Source organism: Bolinopsis microptera, chromosome 11 (assembly GCF_026151205.1).
Source record: "Bolinopsis microptera isolate Bmic1 chromosome 11, MBARI_Bmic_1.0, whole genome shotgun sequence".
NCBI classification, from domain to species: Eukaryota; Metazoa; Ctenophora; class Tentaculata; order Lobata; family Bolinopsidae; genus Bolinopsis; species Bolinopsis microptera.
This window is the reverse complement of record NC_087082.1, coordinates 3,386,524-3,408,972: the sequence shown is the minus strand read 5'-3', so window position 1 is coordinate 3,408,972 and position 22,449 is coordinate 3,386,524. Positions and strand designations below refer to the sequence as shown.

The window sequence follows — 22,449 nt, the reverse complement described above, 5'->3', positions numbered from 1 at the left end:
TAAGCTGTTATATGGAATAAATGAATGCATCCGAACTTTCAAATATAGTTCAGGGCCACCAAATCAGTTAAAAAGGGATGTTTGATTCTTATGAAGCTGAGTTTGTTACTTCAACCTTCGTTTAATCCTTGAATTTGATCATTTGTCTTCGCATATAGTATCTTGCCACTTGCGATTGTTAAAGCACTAAAAGTTTAAAACGTATGCCTGATTCAATCTAGATCGTAAAACAATTTTGTAGACATTTTTTACACTGTATCTAAAAAGTTGTGGTAATTTCAAAGTGAATGATGATTCCATCTTAACCAATAACCACACAGCAGCAGGAATAATGTCAGGTAACGACACCACAGAGATAGTAGAACAGAGCACCTTCACAGCAGTTATCCTCCCAACATTCTATCTCCTTCTCTCCATCTACGTTATCATCGTCAACCTCATAGAGCTCGTCATCATCACTAGGATCAAAACTTCTTCCTCCACTATCTTCATTGCGAGGTAAACAAAATAGAAGCTGAAGTTTTTAGCGTTGGTGGTAGATTTTAACTTTTGATCTAACTAACGCCTTATGCCAATGGCAGACGTTATTGCTACAAATTAAGTTTCTCAATGAATAAAAGAACGACTATGGAATATTAATACGAAATATAGAATGATTCCTAACATGACCAACTTCTTCAGCTTGGCGATGACAGATCTCACAATGGGTATATTCGCTATCCTACCCTCCTCCGTATCCTTCCTACTAAAATTCGACAAGTTCTTCCTTGGAGCCATTCTCTGCGATATTTCAGGTAGTAGATTTATATTGCTTTAGAAAAAGTATTATCCAATCAGCTCAAACACCTACAATTGAAGCAAGGTTCTTAAGCTTAATTAATGAACCATATAACATTGCAATAGTGGTAGTTTTAATACCGGTTATAGTTTTGATTAATTTGATTTGGTGCTAACCCAGAACACCCTTGCACTTGGCCTGCCTCTGGTTACTGATTGGAACGTAGTGTAGCGGAAATGATGATGATGACATTTAGATCATGGCAAGGTTCCAGCCAGTGTGGTTAACCTCGCCTAGAAAGTTCTAAAACATGGCTTATTCCATCACTGGACCAGGTGTAACTTAATCAGTATCTCCGTCTTCTCCTAGATCCCCTCCTCAACAGTCAACATATACACCCGTGATATAAATTAGTTTAGGGGCCAATAAACAATTAGTTGATTTAGAGCCCAGGGCAAACCTCTCTATTGCAATGTAACAGGTAGAAGGGCCGGCACAGGTGCGCCGTGTTAATTCTAGTATCTTAAAGAACTATCTTGTCAGAAAGTTTACTGCTAGTATGCTCCGCCTGCGTATAGAGTTAGTACTGAGAGTTTGGCCAAGCGTTGAGAATTAGCCTCTAGACGGCAGACATCTCAGGAAGATTAATGCGTGAAAATTACGTCGGGCAAGAAGAAGGTTACAGCTTGTTGATCAGATGCCAACTGTTGTCATTCCAGCAACAACTGGGTACCTAATTCATAAATTACTATCAAGGCCTGGAAGTCTAGAGCTTTTGGATTTGGGTCATAATGTTGTCATGGTTCATTATACTATTATAAAACTTAAAAGCTTAAACATTAAAGGTCGCACTGTCGCAGCTAATGTTAAAATGCACAATTGTAATAACTTAAGACGGGACAAATACAAATAGGATAACAAACCATAAAGACCTTACCCCCTGTGCTCTAATCTCTAACCCCCTAGGAGTGATATCGAACACGTCACTATTTGCATCCCTTCTGTCGGTGGTCTGCATCACCCTGAACCGGTACATAGCCCTAGCTGTACCACTACACTACAACAAGATATCCACCAACCAGGTCTGTCAATGTGAACTACTGGTATTGACATTTTACATTTATGACAATGGATTATCAATATGATTGACTAGTATAGAGATTCAGAATGGCAGGCGGAGCGCCGCCCAGTAGTACTGATAGGAGACCAAACTTTTTACTCTCTGTTTTAGGATTTAAATAGGTTAAGTTCTAGGATATGGGGTTGCGATCATGAGTAAAGTTTATGCCCTTTATGGTAAGGCAGGTTGGGATAAAGCTAGGGCAATAGGCAAGGATTAGGTTAAGGTGCCTGGTGCAACCTGCGACAATACGCTTTTTATATAAAATCTTGGGGTAAACTGAAATTGAAATGAAACTTTGAGGAGCAAAAAGTCGAACTCACCAACCAGCTACATACAATTTCAAGGCTGGACCCTTATATGCGAACTTTAATAACATCTAACATCTTTATTTTTCTCCAGACGGGGTATACAGTGACCGGTTTGATCTGGTTCATTTCACTCCTTCGATCCCTCGTTCCTTACTTCAAACTTGAAAGGTAACTGTGAATTGGGCACTAAAAGCTGTTTACCTGACTTCCTCCTTTATTATAATACACTATACTCAATACTACATACATATTATAATGAGATAATATAATAAATAGACGCTGGAAAATGAGCATTTGTTTTCCTAATTCTTTCAAACTTGAATCTACAAACAAATTAATTCGTATATTCCCAAAGCTCATCCACCTCTAACCAAAGTTATCACCCAACAGATACCAATATGCGATTAGCATAGGAATGTGCTCCTACGGTACCAACATCTTCCAAGAGAACGAGATCTACTACTACCCTCTAATACAAGTTATTCCTTACTCTATCTGCTTCGTCTTCCTTATCTTCTGTCCCTTACACATGACAGCTCTGCTGTCTAAAAGACAGGTATTACACCGTTACTTCTTACTTCTTCATTTCGTGTTACACTTGATACATGTAGTATGTACATTGTATAATGTACATGTAGTATGTACATTGTACATGTAGTATGTACATTGTACATGTAGTATGTACATTGTACATGTAGTATGTACATTGTATATGTAGTATGTACATTGTACATGTAGTATGTACATTGTACATGTAGTATGTACATTGTACATGTAGTATGCACATTGTACATGTAGTATGTACATTGTACATGTATAAGTATGTACATTGTACATATTATATTTATATAGTTATACGTTTTTTTATAAATGTGATCGGCTAATTTATGGGAATATTCTTGTCACATGTGTCGGTATGCTCATACAATATTAATTATAACTTTGTTTGATAATGTTGCACTTCAACCTAGATATACCTTATCGGACCTTATTTGGACGGACATTAAATGAACGGACATAATTATGAATGGACATTAATATGAACGCTAGAAGGCATTCAAAATCAAAACCATCATAAAAATTTGTATACAGTAAGTAAGAAAAGCAGTCATTAAGCAGTAAAAATGTTAAAATATGTGTACATGATCAGTGTCTAATAGTAATATCACATACCATCAACTCATCAAATGGGGAAATAATCCATGCTTAAATCATCAGTGATTTCTAGCTTTATAATGGAAACCTTTTTTATCAAACTACCCCGGTCCAGCATTTCAGTGTTAACTTTTACAAGCCATTCGGCGTGAAGTGGTTTTATCTTAGACAACTTAAGGTTAACCCCAACATCACGTGGAGATTTCCTAGCACTGTTTTATTACCTCCCCTGAGTAATATGAACTATAACAACGTCGGTCAATGTCACTGGCAACACGATTTACCGTAATTTCTAGAGGCTGGAACAAGTTTTTCACGTTGGCGGGGACTAGCTCATGAACTTTGTTGTTGACTGCCATAATTTCGTTGACTTTTTCCGCCAAGTGACCCTTGAAAACATTATATACTAGTGGTAGTAGAGTTTTCTGTGCCTCCGGCAGACCAAGGAGAACCTTTCCGTCGTTAACTTACGGCACAATAAAGTTCTCATAGTTGTCATATTCTGGACAAAAAGTTCGAAGTGGAACAATTTTTGAAAAAAATTGAACGGACTTTAACTTGGACGGACCTTCATGAACGTTAGGGCCTCCAGCGTTCAATTAATGTCCGTCCAAATAAGGTCCGATAAGGTATTCGGCGAGTCGCGCAACGGCAATCCGCATTTTGAATGGTGCGGAATGTTGATATGATTATGCCTATGGACGGGGCATAATTATAAGTGCTGTTTTTATTTCCATTTCATTTCTATATGAAAAACACACACGGACTCCCAAAGCATGTCATGTGCAGTCCACGTATAGCCACTATTACCTAATTCTTGTATTGCAGAGGCAAAGCACTACAATGAGATCATCCCTGAGAAAGTCAGAAGATAACAGCGGAGCAAAAGGAGCGTTCAGTAGACTCCAGTCTGGTTCCCTGAAGAAGAACGGGTCCCGGGCCAAGGGGAAAGCGAAACAGAACGAACGGGAAGCCACCACAACAACCCTCCTGGTTGTGTTGGGATTTGTTGTGTGCTACTCTGTCAACTACTACTTCATTTGCTACTACTTCGGTTATTTGGTCCTTGGTTATTGGCCCTTTGAGATGGGGAGAGCTTGGGATGTGTTAGAGACCCTTTGGATGATGGGAATGAATTTAAACTCTATTTTTAACCCGATTATTTATTTGTTCCGGAACACAGCTTTCAAAACGGAGCTGTTGAAGATGAAACAGTCCGTTTTAAGGTTCTGCAAGTGTGCCGAGGACACAGGGGTCCACACTGTCATTAAAGGCACCAGCTCGGGCAGTACCAGTTACAAATCGTAGAGAAATTACTTTTTAGCTTTTTATTTTAGGACTATTATAACCTCATTAATTAACAGTAATTACTGTAGGTAACCTGTTTTGTAATTTTACCTTCTGCTAAATAATAAGCTTCTTCATGAAGCTTATTATTTAGGTCTCACCTAATTAGCTCGGTCTCACCAATTACTATTAGCTCGGTCTCACCCATTACTATTAGCTCGGTCTCACCTATTACTATTAGCTCGGTTTCACCTAGTTACATCTTCATTCTTCATGACAGTTATCACGGAATTTATTATTGTTAAAACCGTTCTTTAATAACTTTGAATAGTAAATATTTGATTTTGTATTCAGTTGATTCGAAGAAAATTGAATGTAGAAATTGGGAATTAACTGCACTTTGACTTACATCTCCCGATTGCGTCTAGAGTAAACGTTAATGACAGAAATGCTAATTTATCACTCAGGGTTTATTGTCGTATCCATCAATTACATGTTTCTACCTATCAATTCTACCAAATTCTATCAATCATCATATTTCCGGAATTCACCGGTGCAATTTAGCACTGTTATTTCATATAAAAGTAAAAATACCACATTTTTAGACATTTTTCGTGGAATAAACTTCCATCTTGGATGGATATATTGCACAAAAATTAAAATTATTCTATTAAAAATCAATCATTGACAACCCTTAACGGTTTTAAAAACATCTTACATCGGTCGGCAGTCTAAAATGTGAGAGGCTCAAAACATCAAATTAGTTATTTCACTATCCCTAAAAGTAAACGAACACCTATCACTATTAGTCTAACAACACTACTACATATCACGTAGACAAAACAGGAAGGATCCTAATCGACTGAATTCCATCTGAACAAATTTCAGAATCTATTAACTTGGTCTGAAATCATCTCAAACTCAGAAAGTGCTAATAAATTAAATCTTACTATCTCGCCTATCTGTACTAAATAAAAATATGTCATTGATTAAAAACATGTTCGGCATTAAAACTTCCAATAAAAATTTTACTTCTAAATCATATGTTTATGACCTCATGTCGAAGCGGACCCGATTTTAGGGTCAAACAAAACTGCTTTAATAAAAACTACATTGTCAGTCATATTAGACGGTAAGGTTTTCAGCATAGATTTTCGGGGATGCTGATGTCTTTAGGCTGTTCCCAGGAGAATTCTGGGTTACCGAAGTGACCGTACTTTGCAGTTTGTCTGTAGATCGGCCGCCTCAAATCAAGCTCCCTGAGAAAATATATTATAATCTTTTAAAAGTAATAATACATCGTTCACCAGGTATGAACTACTTTATTCATGTTAAATGTTAATGGGATGTTAACAACAAAATTTCCGCCTAAAAAAGAATCGCACATGATAAGCATATGGTGATGATGCCAATAATTCAACAATAGACAAAATGTCTAAAAATAAAATATGTCTAAAACACTCACTTGACAATATTTCCAGCAGAGAGATCAAAGTTAGCTTGAACAATCTGTAACAGCTGAGATTCTGTGTATTTGCAGGTTCCATAGGCGAATATGGACACAGAGAGAGGGAGAGCAATACCAATAGCGTATGATACCTGGGGGTTACAAGGTGGTTATGGTGAGGTTACAATGCGGTAATACAGTAAGGTCACACGGTGGTTACATAGTAGTTACACAGTAGTTACAATGTGGTTACAGTGTGGTTACAATGCAGTAACAATGAGGTTACACGGTGGTTACAATGTGGTTACAATGAGGTTACAATGTGGTTACAATGTGGTTACAATGAGGTTACATGATAGGAATTGTATATAATCCAGGATGCAGTATTTTTAATGTCTCTCCAGTTTTAATGTGCACGGTTAAGATAATAGAAATCTAGAACGTGTTCACATTGCTAGCTGTCATAATTCACAGTACGTACACGGCTGTAGAGGCGTGGCTGATGGCGTAACCATGCCCACTGGCATATAGAAGGGTTCTTACACTTTAACAGTGTTCTAGACGAAAGAAGGAGCAAAAAATATAATGATCGAAAAGCTCGACATGTAGTAGTGATGTGTTGGCATAAAACAAGCCCCCTTTGTTATCTGGCAGGAGCGCGGCGTGGTTCCCGGGTGCAGTGATGAGTGATACCGTACCACGTGTGTTGCAGACAATACGGAGAATGGCGCTTTTGATTATCACTATCATTATTTATCGTTTAGGTATAGTTAGTACAGCTGTCCGTGTCAAGCGAGCCGCTAGCTCGACTTGAAGTGAATCTATAGTTATGCATTATGCAGCATGTAGAAGTTAAGTAGAACATAATTGGCGGGAAGGTAAAAAAGTCGGTTTTAATTCAATTTGCCGCTGTCCGGCCGTGCGCGGCTTAAATTATAATCCACCAGAAATTTTGTTATACAAATTTTGTACAGCGCGTTACGAAAACGCAGTATCCATCCTGTGTCCATTTGCTATGGTCGCAAAAGTTAATCGACTACCTTTGTGAAAAGCTGGAGGAACCTGATTTGCGACATCTATGAGAAACCTGTTTTCAGCAAAATCCTATTTTCTGAACTATTAACTTGTTTTGTATAAGATCACACCATTGTTTACCAGAAATGAAAACGAGCCGACCGCGACCTGTTTAACTTAATAACGAGGATTTCCACCTACTCGTCGACAATACCGGTATTTTCTGCAAACCGAATTTGTAAGTAAATGGAATTCTGAGAATGAATATAACCCACCTGTACGAGAACTCGTCTGCAGACTCCAGCCTTGACCAGTGACTTGGCGACCCATCTGGCAGCGTATGCAGCACTCCGGTCAACTTTAGTTGGATCTTTGCCAGAGAAAGCGCCGCCCCCGTGTGCTCCCCAACCTCCGTATGTGTCCACGATAATCTTACGTCCGGTCAAACCAGCATCTCCCTGGAAATTTAGTGCGTAACACAGTACGTTTGGAAGTAGGTTCTTGAGAACCATTATAAAGGTGTTACTAAGTGAGAACCATTATAAAGGTGTTACTAAGTGAGAACCATTATAAAGGTGTTACTAAGTGAGGACCATTATAAAAGAGTTACTAAGTGAGAACCATTGTAAAGGAGTTACAAAGTGAGAACCATTATAAAGGTGTTACTAAGTGAGAACCATTATAAAGGAGTTACTAAGTGAGAACCATAATAAAGGTGTTACTAAGTGAGAACCATTATAGAAGAGTTACTAAGTGAGAACCATTATAAAGAAGTTGATAAGTGAGAACCATTATAAAGGAGTTACTAAGTGAGAACCATTATAAAGGTGTTACTAAGTGACAACCATTATAAAGGAGTTACTAAGTGAGAACCATTATAAAGGAGTTACTAAGTGAGAACCATTATAAAGGTGTTACTAAGTGAGAACCATTATAAAGGTGTTACTAAGTGAGAACCATTATAAAGGAGTTACTAAGTGAGAACCATTATAAAGGTGTTACTAAGTGAGAACCATTATAAAGGTGTTACTAAGTCTATATGCAAATATTCTCGACGACTTTCTACTTGACAAAAGTATGGTTGTTTGATCAGAAATATGGAGATGAAAAGAGCTTCACTCACGCAAGGGCCTCCGACGACGAAGGAACCAGAGGGGTTGATGTGATAAACTGTGTCATCGTCCAGCAGATGTTCTGGCAGCACCACCTAAGGAGGGAGTTAGTTGATAAAAAGATTGATAGGGAGAACAGAACGGGGCTTGGGACCAATGATGAGTTTTAAATTATAGTGATGATCATTTACTTGATTTTAAACATGTATGCTGATAAATCAAATTAAATGAAGGGTGCCAAGTAAATGAAATTTAATATACAGCAACCGTGCAACTGGCGTGACACGGGTGCAATAAATCTACAACTTATTGCGAGCGATTAAATGTGATATCGGAAGTTGTCACTTTTGCAGCGCACTGCACTGCGTTTAATAAAAATGTATTTCCAGGTTAGGGTCTCGGCTAGGATAGTAAGACAAAGAACAAGTGTAAGGCAGGGGTAAGAGTCTGACTAGCTAAGTGGGTGGCGGGCGTTGTTAAAGAAATTATCACCATCACATCATTCCGAAATAAATGCCAAACGGTGATGACACCACCCCAAAATTATCATAAGAGTTATGGTTGAGCGAACAGTTTGATTTAGGTGCAGATATACATTTCATTTATGCTATGGTCTCTAACATGGTGGACCCATGTCACTTGGGCAGCAGACAGTACAACGCGCAGGAAGATAAGAGTAAAGATAAGAACTGACCTTGACAACATGCTCCATGATGTCATTCCTCAGTTGAACCTGCGTAATTTGAGCATCATGCTGGGTAGACAGCACCACTGTGTGGATTCTCACCGGTCTGATGTCTCCGTTATCATCGAAATACTCTATTGTCACCTGAAATAAATTGGATTCATTTTTCTTTCCTATTAACTTTTTCGCCCTTCTCAACCCGTGAAAAATACTATTAAGTTAGATGCATTTATTCTTTGGTGATTAAAAGATATGTGTGTCGTTTTGAGATACATGTGTCGGGTCATGGATTTTGCAAGATTTACATTACGTAATTTCCGGGGAATCGGGCGACGAAATGTCAAAGAAGCCCACAAATCAACACAATATGTATTTTACAGTTTGCAATATTATATTACAAAGTTGGAGCGGGGTCACGTACATTTCCTTTCAAATGAGGTTTAATTAGACTATTAATTGGATAATTGAGAGCTCATTGCAAATACCTGAGTTTTAGTGTCAGGTCGGAGCCAGGGCAGGATTCCTCTCTTCCTGCAGTCTGTTAGACGTTTGTTAAGGCTGTGAGCTAGGGTCAGTGTCAGTGGCATGCACTCTTCTGTTTCGTCTGTAGCGTATCCAAACATCAGACCCTGGGTTGTTGTTATTGTTACAGTAGTTACAGTAATTTTACTGTGATGTTATAGCATTTACCACTTTTCAACCTGCCACACAAAATTCACTATGTGTAGATCGGGCTCGTCTCAGAAAACGTTTCTGATTCGAATCGAATCAATTTTCAATCTATACCTGGGCCTGACCGCCATAAGTTCTGCGGTATTATTCTTAACTAATGAGTTAAGATAATTAGAGATTATCTAACTACTAATTACCTGATCTCCGGCGCCCTGTTCAGCGTCATCGTCAGTGGCGTTGGTTACACTCTGTCCAATCTCCTGGGACTGCTGACCAACTGCTATCATCACGCCACATGTCTTGTAGTCGAATCCTACATTAGTGATGATGTCATGTGATTTTATTACGTCACGTGGTTTGATGACGTCACGTGGTTTGATGACGTCATGTGGTTTGATGACGTCACGTGGTATATGTATATTAAGGAACAATCGTTTTGTAAATTTGGGAGGGTATGGAGCGGATTTTCATTATTCTAACATGTCTGTGAGTCTCCGTCTAGTAAGCGAATATTACAAAGTATTTCCTTACTAATGCTGTACCATTTTATCTCCAAAGCAGTGACTTATTTTACTTTAATACCTGTTTAACAGCATATTTCTAACTCTAACTAATACCACAGTGATTTTGTCAGACGTCAGTTGAACTAATTGAACGTTGAGTAGTACTCATACTACATTACATATCGACTTTAGAGGAAGAACAGGAAATGTAGCAATTCCATTCCTCAAAAACAATCCAAAAGAACAGGAAATTTAACAATTTCCACAGAAAGTTATAGCTTATCCATATCACATCTGTTAGTAAATAGTAACTAAGTAACCAACAATAAAAGAATGAACACCCCACCTTTAGCACTGTCATCGTAACCGATTTCCTTGATAGTCTCTCTGATGATACGCTGGTAATCAATGATAGCGTTAGTGGTTATCTCCCCAAATATCATAACCAGTCCGGTGGTCGTAGCGCTCTCTGTAGGATTAAATAAATAAATATATTAATTATGAAAATATTTTAGTCAACTATGTAAGAAACTGTGAAGGATGCAGCAACTCAGATCATGAGACTGTTAGAATCAATATCATTAGTACGACAAATATAGCAGGCTTAGCGTCTGCAAACTTGTGCAAATGATAACAGTTTCCAAATATGGAATAATTTGATTGGGATGCGTGGTTACCCCGTTGGAGGGCTATTGTTTATCATGTTTCGTGAGATTTTCCACTTAATTGTATTATTGGAGCAGTGTTCCGCACTGTGAATAACTTTATATAAATAAACTAAGTACTATGTGCTTAGATTTCGATGCCCCTATCTATATCGATCAACCCAATATTTCAATGCAAACTATCTAATTTTAATCTGGTCAAAACACTACAGTGAAATCTCTATATACCGGGCCTCTCGGGGGAAAGAAACAGTGCATGCACGGTATAGAAAATACCCGGTATAGAGAGACCAGTTTTACTGTATTATTAACACTTTATGAACACTCAAATGAAGTGAAATTTTAACTAACCACAAGCAACCCGACTCATTCGGTCCTGTTTGAGACATTCGTCCAAAACTGTGTCGGACAACTGATCGCATATCTTATCTGAAAATAAGGAATGTTTCAAAGATATGTGCAAAAATGACAATATGGTCAATTTCATAAGGCTGGATTCAGCAATCAGCAATCAAAGGACGGTGCTACTAAAAAACGTATACAAATAATTACTTATCATAATATGCAATAATATAATACTAAAATAATATTACTAATATTAATTTTACTTATATTATTAATGTATAACAACGTTTAATAATAATTTTCAATAAATCTTACCCGGATGACCCTCTCCGACTGACTCCGACGTGAACAAAAACGTAGTCATATCTTTTCTGGCTAGCTAAAAGTAAATAAAAGTGTTATTGATATTATTACCAGCTACCAGATATAAGTGTCAGTAGAATATGCTTCACCCCAGCGAATCACTCTGGTTCCATTCTACTTCCATTTAACAAAACATTTAAAATCGTTTCAAAACATATAAATCAGCAAACAGCAAGATAAGGGGCTCGCAACGAAAAAGAGACAAATTCAACAGACAACAAAACCATGTGCTTTACATGACTAAAATTTGGAAACAAACCACACTCCTAGTTAAACATACCCACACTGTCACTAAGTGTGTTATGACGCACAGACTGTTTATTATGACGTTATTTAATATGGATGGAGTCCAGTATTTGTACCGGGTGACAGGGGCCGGTAATTAAGTTTGAAGAGTTTTCTGTTGAATCTGCTACGTGTGCTTGAAATCGTTCAGAGGGCAGTTAGATGAGAAAAGAAGGAGAGAATGTGGTTTTCAGTATCGAATAATCGTATAAATTAAATCAAAAAGGCGTTTGATTTTCTGAATTATTAAAGTTGAACACGTGTAGTTCCTGGCAAATGTTCAGTATTGTACTTAATTTTGGTGAGAAGTTTCTTTCAGTATCGCAATATCCAAAATTCGATCAAAAAGGGCTTTTGATTTCTGATTATTTCAGGTTAAACACCTGGCAGATTCTCAACGGAGAAGTCTTGTACATAATTGTAAAAGTAATAATAGAATTTGTACGGTTACATCTCGTATACCGAGATGAATTGCTATCACTTATCAATAATCTCCGACAGGTCTGATGAAAATTAGCGTTACCAGATCAGTTAAGCTCGATAATTTGATGAAAAGAGTAATTAACACACCAATACCCCCGGATGCGCAGGATTATATATTTCAATTTTCCCGCGACGCGGGTAAAATTTTATAATAAATTCGAGTGCGAAGCACGAGGATATTAGACAAATAACCCCGACGTGCTTTAGCACGAGGGGTTATTTTAAAATAACTTAAGCGTGCCGGTGTTATGTGTTATAAACCCCTCCGGGTTAGTGCTAGGTCCAACAAATTTGAACATTTTACTCTAATTCTAGCTATATGAGATCAGTATGGAAAATATGAAATGGAATTGGGACCTACCTACAAATAAATAGTAATACAAGTACAACTAGGTACTATACATTTGAAAATGGCGTTATATCTAAACATTATTCCCTCAGTCAGAACGTTTGAATGAATATCGATAGGGGCGTCGAGTTAAGCCTGGCAACGATAAAAGGTGGAGCTTAATAATGATATCGTGGTCATGAAGTTCATCAAAGTAAAAACGACTACAATACATGGCTTCATATCAAACAACGACAAAATTAACCGGACAAAATCAATGTAACCGTCGAGACAAAGTTTCGGAACTGTTCAATACAATAAGTAAGAGTTTAAGTAATGAAGCAGTGTGGTGGGTTTTGCAGCGCCTGCAATTAGACGATACGTAGATAAAGTGTATTTTATAGTTCTTACTTTAAAGCCATAGTCACGTTACATTTTTTAACCAATGCGCGTCGTAGTAGTAGTCACGTGATACACATCATCAAAACCACGTAACAGTGCGCGGTTGAAATTCCTCGGTGAATACAAAACAAAACAAATCTGTATCAAATAAGCGGGGCGGATTAAGAAACTATGCCGGGTTATACACATTCAGCGGGAAAAACTAAACAGCGGGAGCCGGATTATCACAAAATCTATTTAGCGGGAGCGGATTATCATAATCTTATTCTATCCCCGGAGGGGTTTATAACTTTGTACACACATGGTATTGACTAACGGCATGTTGAATGAACAGGTTGAGAAGTTGTGAATATAAACAGAATATAAAACAATAGGTTTGACAATGAGCTGCCAAACAGTGTTAAATAAACATATTTAAGAATTACAGCAACATCCTTATACCTCAGCAAAACAGCGCTATTCATTACCTACACTAACGACCTATTGTGGTTTATGAAATTATGGCTCAATAATAAATACCACGACCAACTTATGGAAATTCTCAGATTCTCAAGAGTCATGACTAACCATAATCATCTGACACCCACGCATCACTGTAAATTTAAAAGATCATAAGCAAGCAAATAAGCAATAAACAGCGGCAGGGTAAAACTTGAGTAATGAGTAAGTAAAGGTCATGATATTTGAGCATTTTATACGGTGGGTGAACGTAAGTGCGAGTCACCTGTAGTCAGGCTGGAATGACCACACGCAAAAGCCACCAACATCAGCAGTCCCCTTGAGAGGTTACTCAGGTCATTCCAGGAGGGAGTATGTAGGGAGCACAAACAATGGTAAAGCAATTTAATAAACAAGTTCCGTCAAGAACACGTATTTATTTGGAGGGACGCCGGAACGGTCAGCCAATGACAAGGTCAGGATTTAGTCAGGTGTAATAGCAACCAAGCCGGTTGGTTACCTTTTTAGGGAGACGAGGGGAGTTTGCCCGGTTTGGTTAGTATTAATTGTAGTTGAGCTGGATTATGTTATGCAGGGCTGAGCCAACAATTCCGGAAAATCTTGTTTCCGTAAAAATAGCCTTAGTTACGGAGCTTAAAATAGATCATGCAACTGAATCCACTGAATATTTAAGGAGATCGGAGAAAAATTAAGATTGAATTATTGATTCTATTTGTCCCTCTGCGTTTTGCGAAAACGATCCTTTGCAAACTTTGTTTAAAGTCTACAGTTTTTTCGTAGAACAGGAAATGTTCGTCTCATTCTACTAATTGCGAGAGACCGTTTACCTACGAGACATATTAATGTTTGACATAATTCGTTGATTAAATGATTTGGAAACGAAAATATGGAAAGATTTTAATACCAAAAACCGTCACATTTCGTAACCCCAAATTAAATCAGTTATTTGGTGATATTGTTCATCTCCTCTAATATTACACAAATGAAGCCCTTTAACATAACTTATAATCCTCCAAGGGTATAGGAGACCCGACAAGTGTAGTTTTTTATCTTCCACTAGATGCACTAATCCCGAAATTTCACCGCCATGGCCAATAAAGTATTGACAGAGCTTGCCTATTTTTAATGGAACGTGTCCAATTTTTAAAAGCACTCATGATCGAATACTAGTGTTCATTAATTGTTTTGATGAATCATATTTTAGAACTTACATATTGATAAGTGATAGGAAATCGATATAATATCATAAAAATTAAGGAGAATAAGTAAAAATTAATATGGAAAATAAATGATGGTGACCTAAATTTTAGTAAGTCCCGGAAGTAATGATATTATTTTCTTCGAAAAACCACGACTTTCGTACCATTTAAATATTGTCTCGAAAGGTACCTCCAGTTTATTAATAAGGGTGATTCTGTGTGCAAACTATTCCTAAAGTACTCGTAAATTTAAAACGTTTCTTATGTGCAAAGGTTGGTATGTCATAGAAACAACGGTGAAAGCATTCTGATATTCAACGAGTTCCCGTCTCCGCGTAGCATGCATATTTGAAGGCAATGAGCCAGCATTTCTGCAACAAAACAAATTGCTTATGTTCAAAATGAATTCAAGGTAAGCCTGTTGAGTCGTATGATCAACCCGTCGAACGAGCGACGGAGCGAGCTTAAACGAAAATTATGGATCCAGAAATGGAGGGGAATTTTATTGACGAGTCACTCTGCTGATCAAATGATCAGATTATCGGATTAAGAAAACGATTCATAAAACTTTGAGATTATTCAATCTAATTGCAGAAGGGAGTTTTTAGTATTTTGTCCAGGGAAGTTTCGCTGTAATACTGGTTAACGACTTTAGGAATATCCGGAAAATCCGGTTTCATTATCAAAACAAAGGAATTCCGGTGGCTTTAATAGTATAATAACTCGGTTGTCGGAGCGAATAATCTTGAGTTGGATGTTGAGAACCTAAGGTTAAAGCATTTTGTAATATATGGCAAACCAAGAATGACATGTCCCAGTATAATAGAATAGAAGATAGAAATGTAAAATAGTAAACCTTTAAGAATGAGGGAAACTGGGGCAGATTTTAGGAGAGCTGATGGGAACCTGCATACGAAACTAACCATATAAAACGAGAACGTTCGTTGGTCGACTAGCTTGTCAAATAATATAGTATAGGAAGCTTTTCTGGTCTGTTCATATCTGATTTGTTGTTAAATTGACGATAGCAGGGATGCTTCTAGTTTAGATGTGATTCTGTTAATCGTTCTAGGAGCTGAACATCTCATGGATAGTTCGGTCAGGACATTGCAAGTGTAATAATCGAATCTAGTTCAAAACGAAATAATTATAACAGGTTTAATCTATGCCTATTCCTGTTCTAACTTCCAATTCCAGTCTATATTTAATATTTCAAGGACCTAACCTGGGATATCGCTCTGCTGATGGAAATGCTTATTCCGAGGAAGAATTTTCCCGGCGTGTTGCAGTTGATTTGAAATATTATGTCGTTGTAACTTAATATAGATTCTAGACAGAAAACTGAATTATGGAAGGAATATTGATATCTGCATTTTTTTCGGTAACTGCATTTTTTTCGCCTCGTTTTGGAATTATTTTATCCATTTTCCAAGTTCCTGTTTATTCGATTTATTGACAATTTGCTAGTCAAACGGGTTTTGTAGAACTAATATTAATCACGAACAATGTACACAAATTGAGCAGCTCCAAGCTTTCAATGCTATTGTTAAGGCTATATCCTAGAAATGGCCTATATCAATATGCCAATAGCCATTGAACACTATAATTTACAATCGTGAAGTTGATTCAAATTGTAGTGCAAGTTTCTGTGTTGGCATTAAAACTTTAAAAGCTTACGACGAACGACGCCGGCAGAGATTTAAAATTAATTAGTGATAAAATTCGGATATCACATCAAAGTAAGTCTACACCGTCAGGAACAGAAAACCACAAAAACGAGCCTCAAAAATCTTCAAGCTGTCTTCTATTTCTAATCTACAAGGATACATTGTGCAACAAGGCCAAATAATCAACAGTCAACTCCGATGTATGTCTTCCCACATTGAGCTTATATATCCAACATAGTATATTACCCATGTGAGAACAGCTGGGATAGGGCAATCCCTGGTATGGGCCACGCCTTGCCAATTACCATGCCAACATTTGTTTTTCCAAACTTTCTACTGTTTTAAGGCCTTTACTTCACTATAGAGGATGGATCACTGTTAAATAGATTTACCACCACTTATCACTGCAGCTCAATATGAAAGGCGTGACCAACTGACCAAGTTTAGCAATTAAACATCTGCTGCATCTAAATGAGTTGATGAAAAAAACTTAATCTTGTATCTTGATGAATAAAATCCGAATAAAAAATCTGAACTTCGGGACAACGCGGAAATTACTGTTTTGGTATTCTGTTCTGATAACTGAATGATTCAGGATGTAATGACTACTGTTCCCTCTATTACTATTCTTCTTTTTTAAAGTGGAGACAAATCAATTGAGTACTATACTCATCGAAGAACTCATGGAAGAACTAGACTCATCGAAGAGCTCATCAAAGAACTGGAAGTTGAGCTGTTAAAATTTGCAATATGTACATACAATCTTCTGGTATCCTTTCTCCTCTACCTAATATTGATTTACTATGTGATAAGTATCATACTATAATAGTAGAGTACATGATTTACTGAAATCCATTTTTGTCGTATCACCCTTAACGGCTGCCAAACACGTTGATCTAAATCAAGCTATTAGTTGATTTGGTAGCTACAGCCAGAGATGCAACTACTCAATTTAAGAGTTATTGGCAGATTGCCAGTTGTACTCTTCACCGCTTGAAGTATACCATTACCAGTAACAACTTGTTTTACGATAATTGAGGACTGTACATAGGGTTAAGTAACCCGATCGGACTCGCTGAGTAACAGGATTATTTCTAAGTTTGTTCCGTGGTATCACAATCTATAGAGATCGTCACATACCTACTAATAGTATGCCCTATTTTTCCGGAAACCAGTTTATCTGGAAACCCTTATTGGCATATAACTGTACTATACTAGAACTTTCACTTATACCTTAATAACCTTTATACATTCCATCAACAATAAGTAGTATAATATAAAAAGCACATACTATTTATTTGTTGAGCGACGTTTTTCCCACAATTCTAACACAACGTGACAAATCGAACTGACGTAATCATTTCTGCTATTAGTTAACTTGGTAGATACAGCCAGAGTTACAGCCAGAGCTGTTTTGGTTACGTGCAACTATTCAATCAGAAATTTAATGGCAAATGGCACAGTTATACTGTTTTAGTAAACAATGTTTGCTGCTTTAAGAGCATACCAGCTACTAGTGACAACTTGTTCTATGATAATTGAGGGGTGTACTGCAAATTGAGGAACAAGATTACTCGCTGAGTAACAGGATTATTATTTTCAAGTTTGTAATAATAAAATAATGATATTCAGGAGGCATTTATACCTGTTATCTTGCCCTTTGGGGACGTGTGGGAGATTGGAAGCACGTCCAGTGGGGGGCTACGAACTGTCTCATATGTCACACTTATAAATATGCACTATTCTCCGATGTACTCTCTATAGCTTGCTCTCGAGCGCGTGGAACCCCCGATTACTGTAGCAAGAGATCGGAGGCTACTAACACCACCTCCGATAATAAGCCCCTAACACAGAATAGAGTGACTGGCGTTCTCAAGCATCACATACAATAGACAATCTTAGCTATTGACAAGCCGTCATAGAGAACTACACACGCTGTGTTTACCGAAGATAGACGTGATATACTCGAACGGACATAAAATATTTTTCTACCCAAATCTAGTAACCTGAATAAGAGTTTGTTTTATGTTTTTTTTAATTTTACAGCTGAAAAAGAAACACACAGGAACAGTCAGAGTAAAGTAAAAAGTCCAATTATTTTTCAAGTTTTAAAAAACACGAAGCCCCAGGAATGGAACAGAATTCAAAAGATAAGAATTGGAAATAAATCGTTGATCACAAGGATGCACTCTCTCGTTTCTTCTGAAAGGAAGTGGGCGTGATAGAACTCGGACTTTTTATTTCCAAATGGAGATGGTCTGCGATAAAAATTTATTCATGCGATGCAATTAGAATGACAGGTAATGACCCACAAATCGAATTCAATTTTCAAACAAATATTTAGGAAGATGAGCATATCGTTTAACCTGAGCTTTCATCATATTAACAAATCATTTAGTTCAAATATTGATCTCTGTCTAGCTCTATTTCAATATTTTATTTTCCGGTTAACAAGACTGACTCTGCTAATGTAATTTGGGGAGTTCAGGCATGACTTGCAGACTATAATTGTTCAGTCACAATTGGATTATATCCATTAAATACCAATTTCCGTTGCTAAATTTGACTATAAACTTGTTTATCTAACAGTTTGTTCAATGGCTGACACATGCGCAGCTCTCAAGACTCAGGTAGTGAAACACGTTCGCATGGCGACGTCAGATAACGATAGAGTTACGATTGTGAAATCATGTATGGTATATAATTGTAGGGGTGTGCGTCTTATTCGGTGCATTGAAAATATTTTAACAGCGGCCGCTGGAAAAATTTAAATCTCCTCTTGAGAATTGAGACTGATTAGGACAGAATGATAAATCACAAGGTGGAAATTTATAATACCATCGAGTAGCTGAAATAGAGCACTCCACTCTACGTCAAGTGATTATATATCAAATATTCGTATTCATGGAAGGTCTACACAGTAAAACATCACCTCAGTACCGACATTTCTGAAACTTGTCATTTCAAATTTCTGGCTTGAATTTGAGGGTAGTTGTGCTGAAAACAAGAGGTTGCAGAGAATAAATTGGACCCGAAATTCATGGCCCAGAGTACGATGTTTTACAGCACTTTAAATCACAGCTCAACAGTTCCGACACAACATGTAAAATAAAAATCAGATTATATTTATAAGGAAATATAATAAACAGCTTAATTTGGCCAAATGTGCTACAAAGAAGAAAAAGTCAATCAAATTAGCGAATATTTAGCGAGTCTAACACAATGTATTCACCTGCCGGGACCAATTCATATATGTACACAGGTGGGCTTTGTACTTGTCTTTAGGTTTCTTTCTATAGAGAAGTAATCTTGTTACAAAATAAACTGCACAAATCATTATCATTCAATCAATTACAGCAATCAATTATCTTGGTAACAGGGATTTTAAAATTATATATATATTGGTTTCTTATTGGCTATCCCTACCGAATTTCCTCGAAAAATGGCCTACGAAAGAAATTTTCCAGATTCAGCTTTCTGTGATCCACATTTCCACTGTTCTGACTGAATTTTTCTTCAATGACCATCATACAAGTCACTGACATGGCACAAGACTCGATAGGTCAGAGGCGGCTATTGAGGGCGTCCAGGCTCCGAGGACGCCTTAAAATTATTATCTGTGTGGCTGGTGGCTTAAAATAGAAATAGTAATTAGTAATAGTGTTAGGAAATAACAAATCGCAATAAAAGGTCTTCATTTACTAACATACGTTTAATTAAGAGCGCACCACATGATCCTTCGAGAAATTGTGTTGTATAGGGAGTCCAATCCAACTCTGGACTACTCAGCCGCGCAGTTTTAAAAGAACACATAGTTAATTGTAAACGTTACAAAGCACATCGTGCGCAATCTCCACTACAGGTAATCATATGATTTGCCTCGATTTGGGGTCCAGGACCCTTTGCAATTTAAGAGTGATAGATGAAACTGCGGCGGCTGAGATCGTACAACGTGTGTGTTCCTGTTTCATCTCACCCATGTTATAAGTTTTTTGTATTTAGTTTGCTGTCGCCTGTAAAGTGTTACACATTACATTTTACAAGGCCCTGTGTGTAAATGTAATCGTAGTTTGGAGGGATCAGCTTGAGCCGGCTCCCAAGCCCCCTCTCCCCTCCCCCCGTCCATCGATTGACCCCAAAAACTGCCAGCCAGCTCCCCACGAGCCGCCACTGCGATAGTACACAAACTTCTATTCCCAATGATAACATTGATAAATGGAAAATCATCAGAATATTAAAAGAGATTTTTGAAGCGGAAGCAGTTTATCTGGAGAAAACTTTGATGCAATGAGAATTTTGAATATGTCCTACCGGTGGTATCCAATGGTGAAAAATGGTGTAAAATGGTGAAAAGTGGTGTAAAAAAATGGTTTCCAAATTTTAAAAATTTCACCATTTTTCACCATTTATTCGATGAGTATATACTTCTAGTTTTAGTTTTGACCTGGTGTTATCACTCTAAAACAATATTTGGTAATTGAACTCAGATTTTGAGATACAAAGAAACAATTAAACATGTCTTTCATTATATTTGAAGTAAGTCTAGGTTTTACAATTTGAAAACTTGCTTCACCGAAAACTATCAATCCCATTTTTCATCAAAACTAGTTAAAACATGGTGAGAAAGGTACATTGAAACTGGTAACTTTAAGTGAAAATGGTGAGAAAGATACATTTAAACTGGTAACATTTAGTGAACATGACGAAAAAGGTATATCAAAACTGGTAAGTTTTAGAGAACACTGAACATGGTGAGAAAGGTACATTGATACTGGTAACTTTTGGTGAACTTGGCAAATAAGGTACATCAAAAATGGTAACTTTTATTGGACATGGAAAGTGAGGTACATCAAAAATGGTAACTTTTGGTGAATATGGCGAGTAATGTACATCAAAAACGGTAACTTTAAGTAAACTTGGTGAGTAAGGTATATCAAAACTAGTAACTTTTAGTGAACTTGGCGAGTAAGGTACATCAAAACTAGTAACTTTTGGTGATCATGGATAGTAAGGACCATCAAAAATGGTAACTTTTGGTGAACATGGCGAGTAAGGTATATCAAAACTGGTAACTTTTGGTGATCATAGATAGTAAGGTACATCAAACATGGTAACTTTTGGTGAACATGGTAAGTATGGTACATCGAAACTGAGCTCTCGGTATCGTCGTATAGTACCAGAATACATATTTGATATTTTAGTTTGACATTTCGAAAGCAAAACATTGAAATGGTGAAAAATGGTGAATGATTTCTATGTTGAATAGAGATTCCAAATTGTAAAATTTCACCGTTTTTCACCATTAGAAACCAAAGTCCTACCGGTAGGACATATTCGAATTTCAGCTTTCACTGTTTTGACTGTATTTTTCTTGAATGAACATCTTACAAGGTCAATAAGGATGGCACAAGACACGATTGAGGTATTCACACTTCTATTCCCAAAGAAAGCATCGATAAATGGGAAATCATCAGAATATTAAAAGAGATTTTCGAGGATTTTTGAAGGAGTTTTTCTGTCGTCCCCTTGACCGAAATTTCGAGGTTTTGACTGGAATTTTACCAGTGACCAATCAGTGAGGTCGGTGACAGTGACACAAGTCGCCATCAAGGTACTAGAAGCAGTATATTCGGAGAAAACTTTGATGCAATGAGAATTTTGAATATGTCCTACCAGTAGGACATATTCGAATTTTAGCTTTCTGCGACCCAAATTTCACTGTTTTGACTGAATTTTTCTTGAATGACCATTTTGCAATGTACAAGGTCATTAAATGGCACATACTAGAAACTATTGACGTTTACTTTTAAAAACTCACTGTTAGTGATTCATTGCAACCAAGTAAATTATACTAAATACCTTGTTAAAAATGTAATTTTTGTGGGAAGTAACTTGCATGATAATTGAGTATTATGCATTATACCTAATATTTGCAAGCATTTTATGAAAATATAAATGTAATATATAATGCTAATAATTGTAGCGCGATGCACTATATAATGGGCCGCGCCGCGCATCAAATAATTCTTCTCGCAACCACGGTAGATCGGCAAAATGCACCATTGGGCCGAGCTGCGAAGGATTGACATTGTGAATCAAATGTAATAAGTGGGCAAATTCTCGGATGACTCATTGACCATTGTTAATGGTTTGGCCCGGCGCACGCTAC

The 22,449-nt window shown here is 37.2% G+C and overlaps 2 protein-coding genes across 3 annotated transcripts in view; one reads left to right on the top strand and one right to left on the bottom strand.

The window, feature by feature from the left end:
• Positions 1 to 331: 331 nt before the first annotated feature.
• LOC134823251 (proteinase-activated receptor 3-like) lies at positions 332 to 4,672 on the top strand. The gene is made up of 6 exons (XM_063834646.1): positions 332 to 498; positions 682 to 794; positions 1,745 to 1,860; positions 2,301 to 2,377; positions 2,600 to 2,765; positions 4,193 to 4,672. The coding sequence occupies exons 1-6, from the start codon at positions 332 to 334 to the stop codon at positions 4,670 to 4,672; spliced, it is 1,119 nt and encodes a 372-aa protein (XP_063690716.1).
• Positions 4,673 to 5,446: 774 nt separating this feature from the next.
• Positions 5,447 to 22,449, bottom strand: part of LOC134823357 (S-adenosylmethionine synthase-like) — a 63,446-nt gene continuing 46,443 nt past the window's right edge. Inside the window, exons 1-11 of one of the 2 annotated variants that reach the window (XM_063834786.1) lie at positions 19,513 to 19,569; positions 11,410 to 11,473; positions 11,101 to 11,178; positions 10,431 to 10,553; positions 9,779 to 9,894; positions 9,395 to 9,538; positions 8,919 to 9,053; positions 8,236 to 8,319; positions 7,388 to 7,570; positions 6,117 to 6,250; positions 5,447 to 5,910 (exon numbers count right to left, since the gene is read on the bottom strand). In XM_063834786.1, the coding sequence (XP_063690856.1) occupies positions 5,793 to 5,910; positions 6,117 to 6,250; positions 7,388 to 7,570; positions 8,236 to 8,319; positions 8,919 to 9,053; positions 9,395 to 9,538; positions 9,779 to 9,894; positions 10,431 to 10,553; positions 11,101 to 11,178; positions 11,410 to 11,473; positions 19,513 to 19,530 (1,197 nt within the window). In that variant the 5' untranslated portion in view covers positions 19,531 to 19,569 and the 3' untranslated portion in view covers positions 5,447 to 5,792. Of the gene's footprint in view, positions 5,911 to 6,116; positions 6,251 to 7,387; positions 7,571 to 8,235; positions 8,320 to 8,918; positions 9,054 to 9,394; positions 9,539 to 9,778; positions 9,895 to 10,430; positions 10,554 to 11,100; positions 11,179 to 11,409; positions 11,476 to 19,512; positions 19,570 to 22,449 lie in introns of those variants that run through there. The other variant, XM_063834787.1, reaches the window with a different exon arrangement.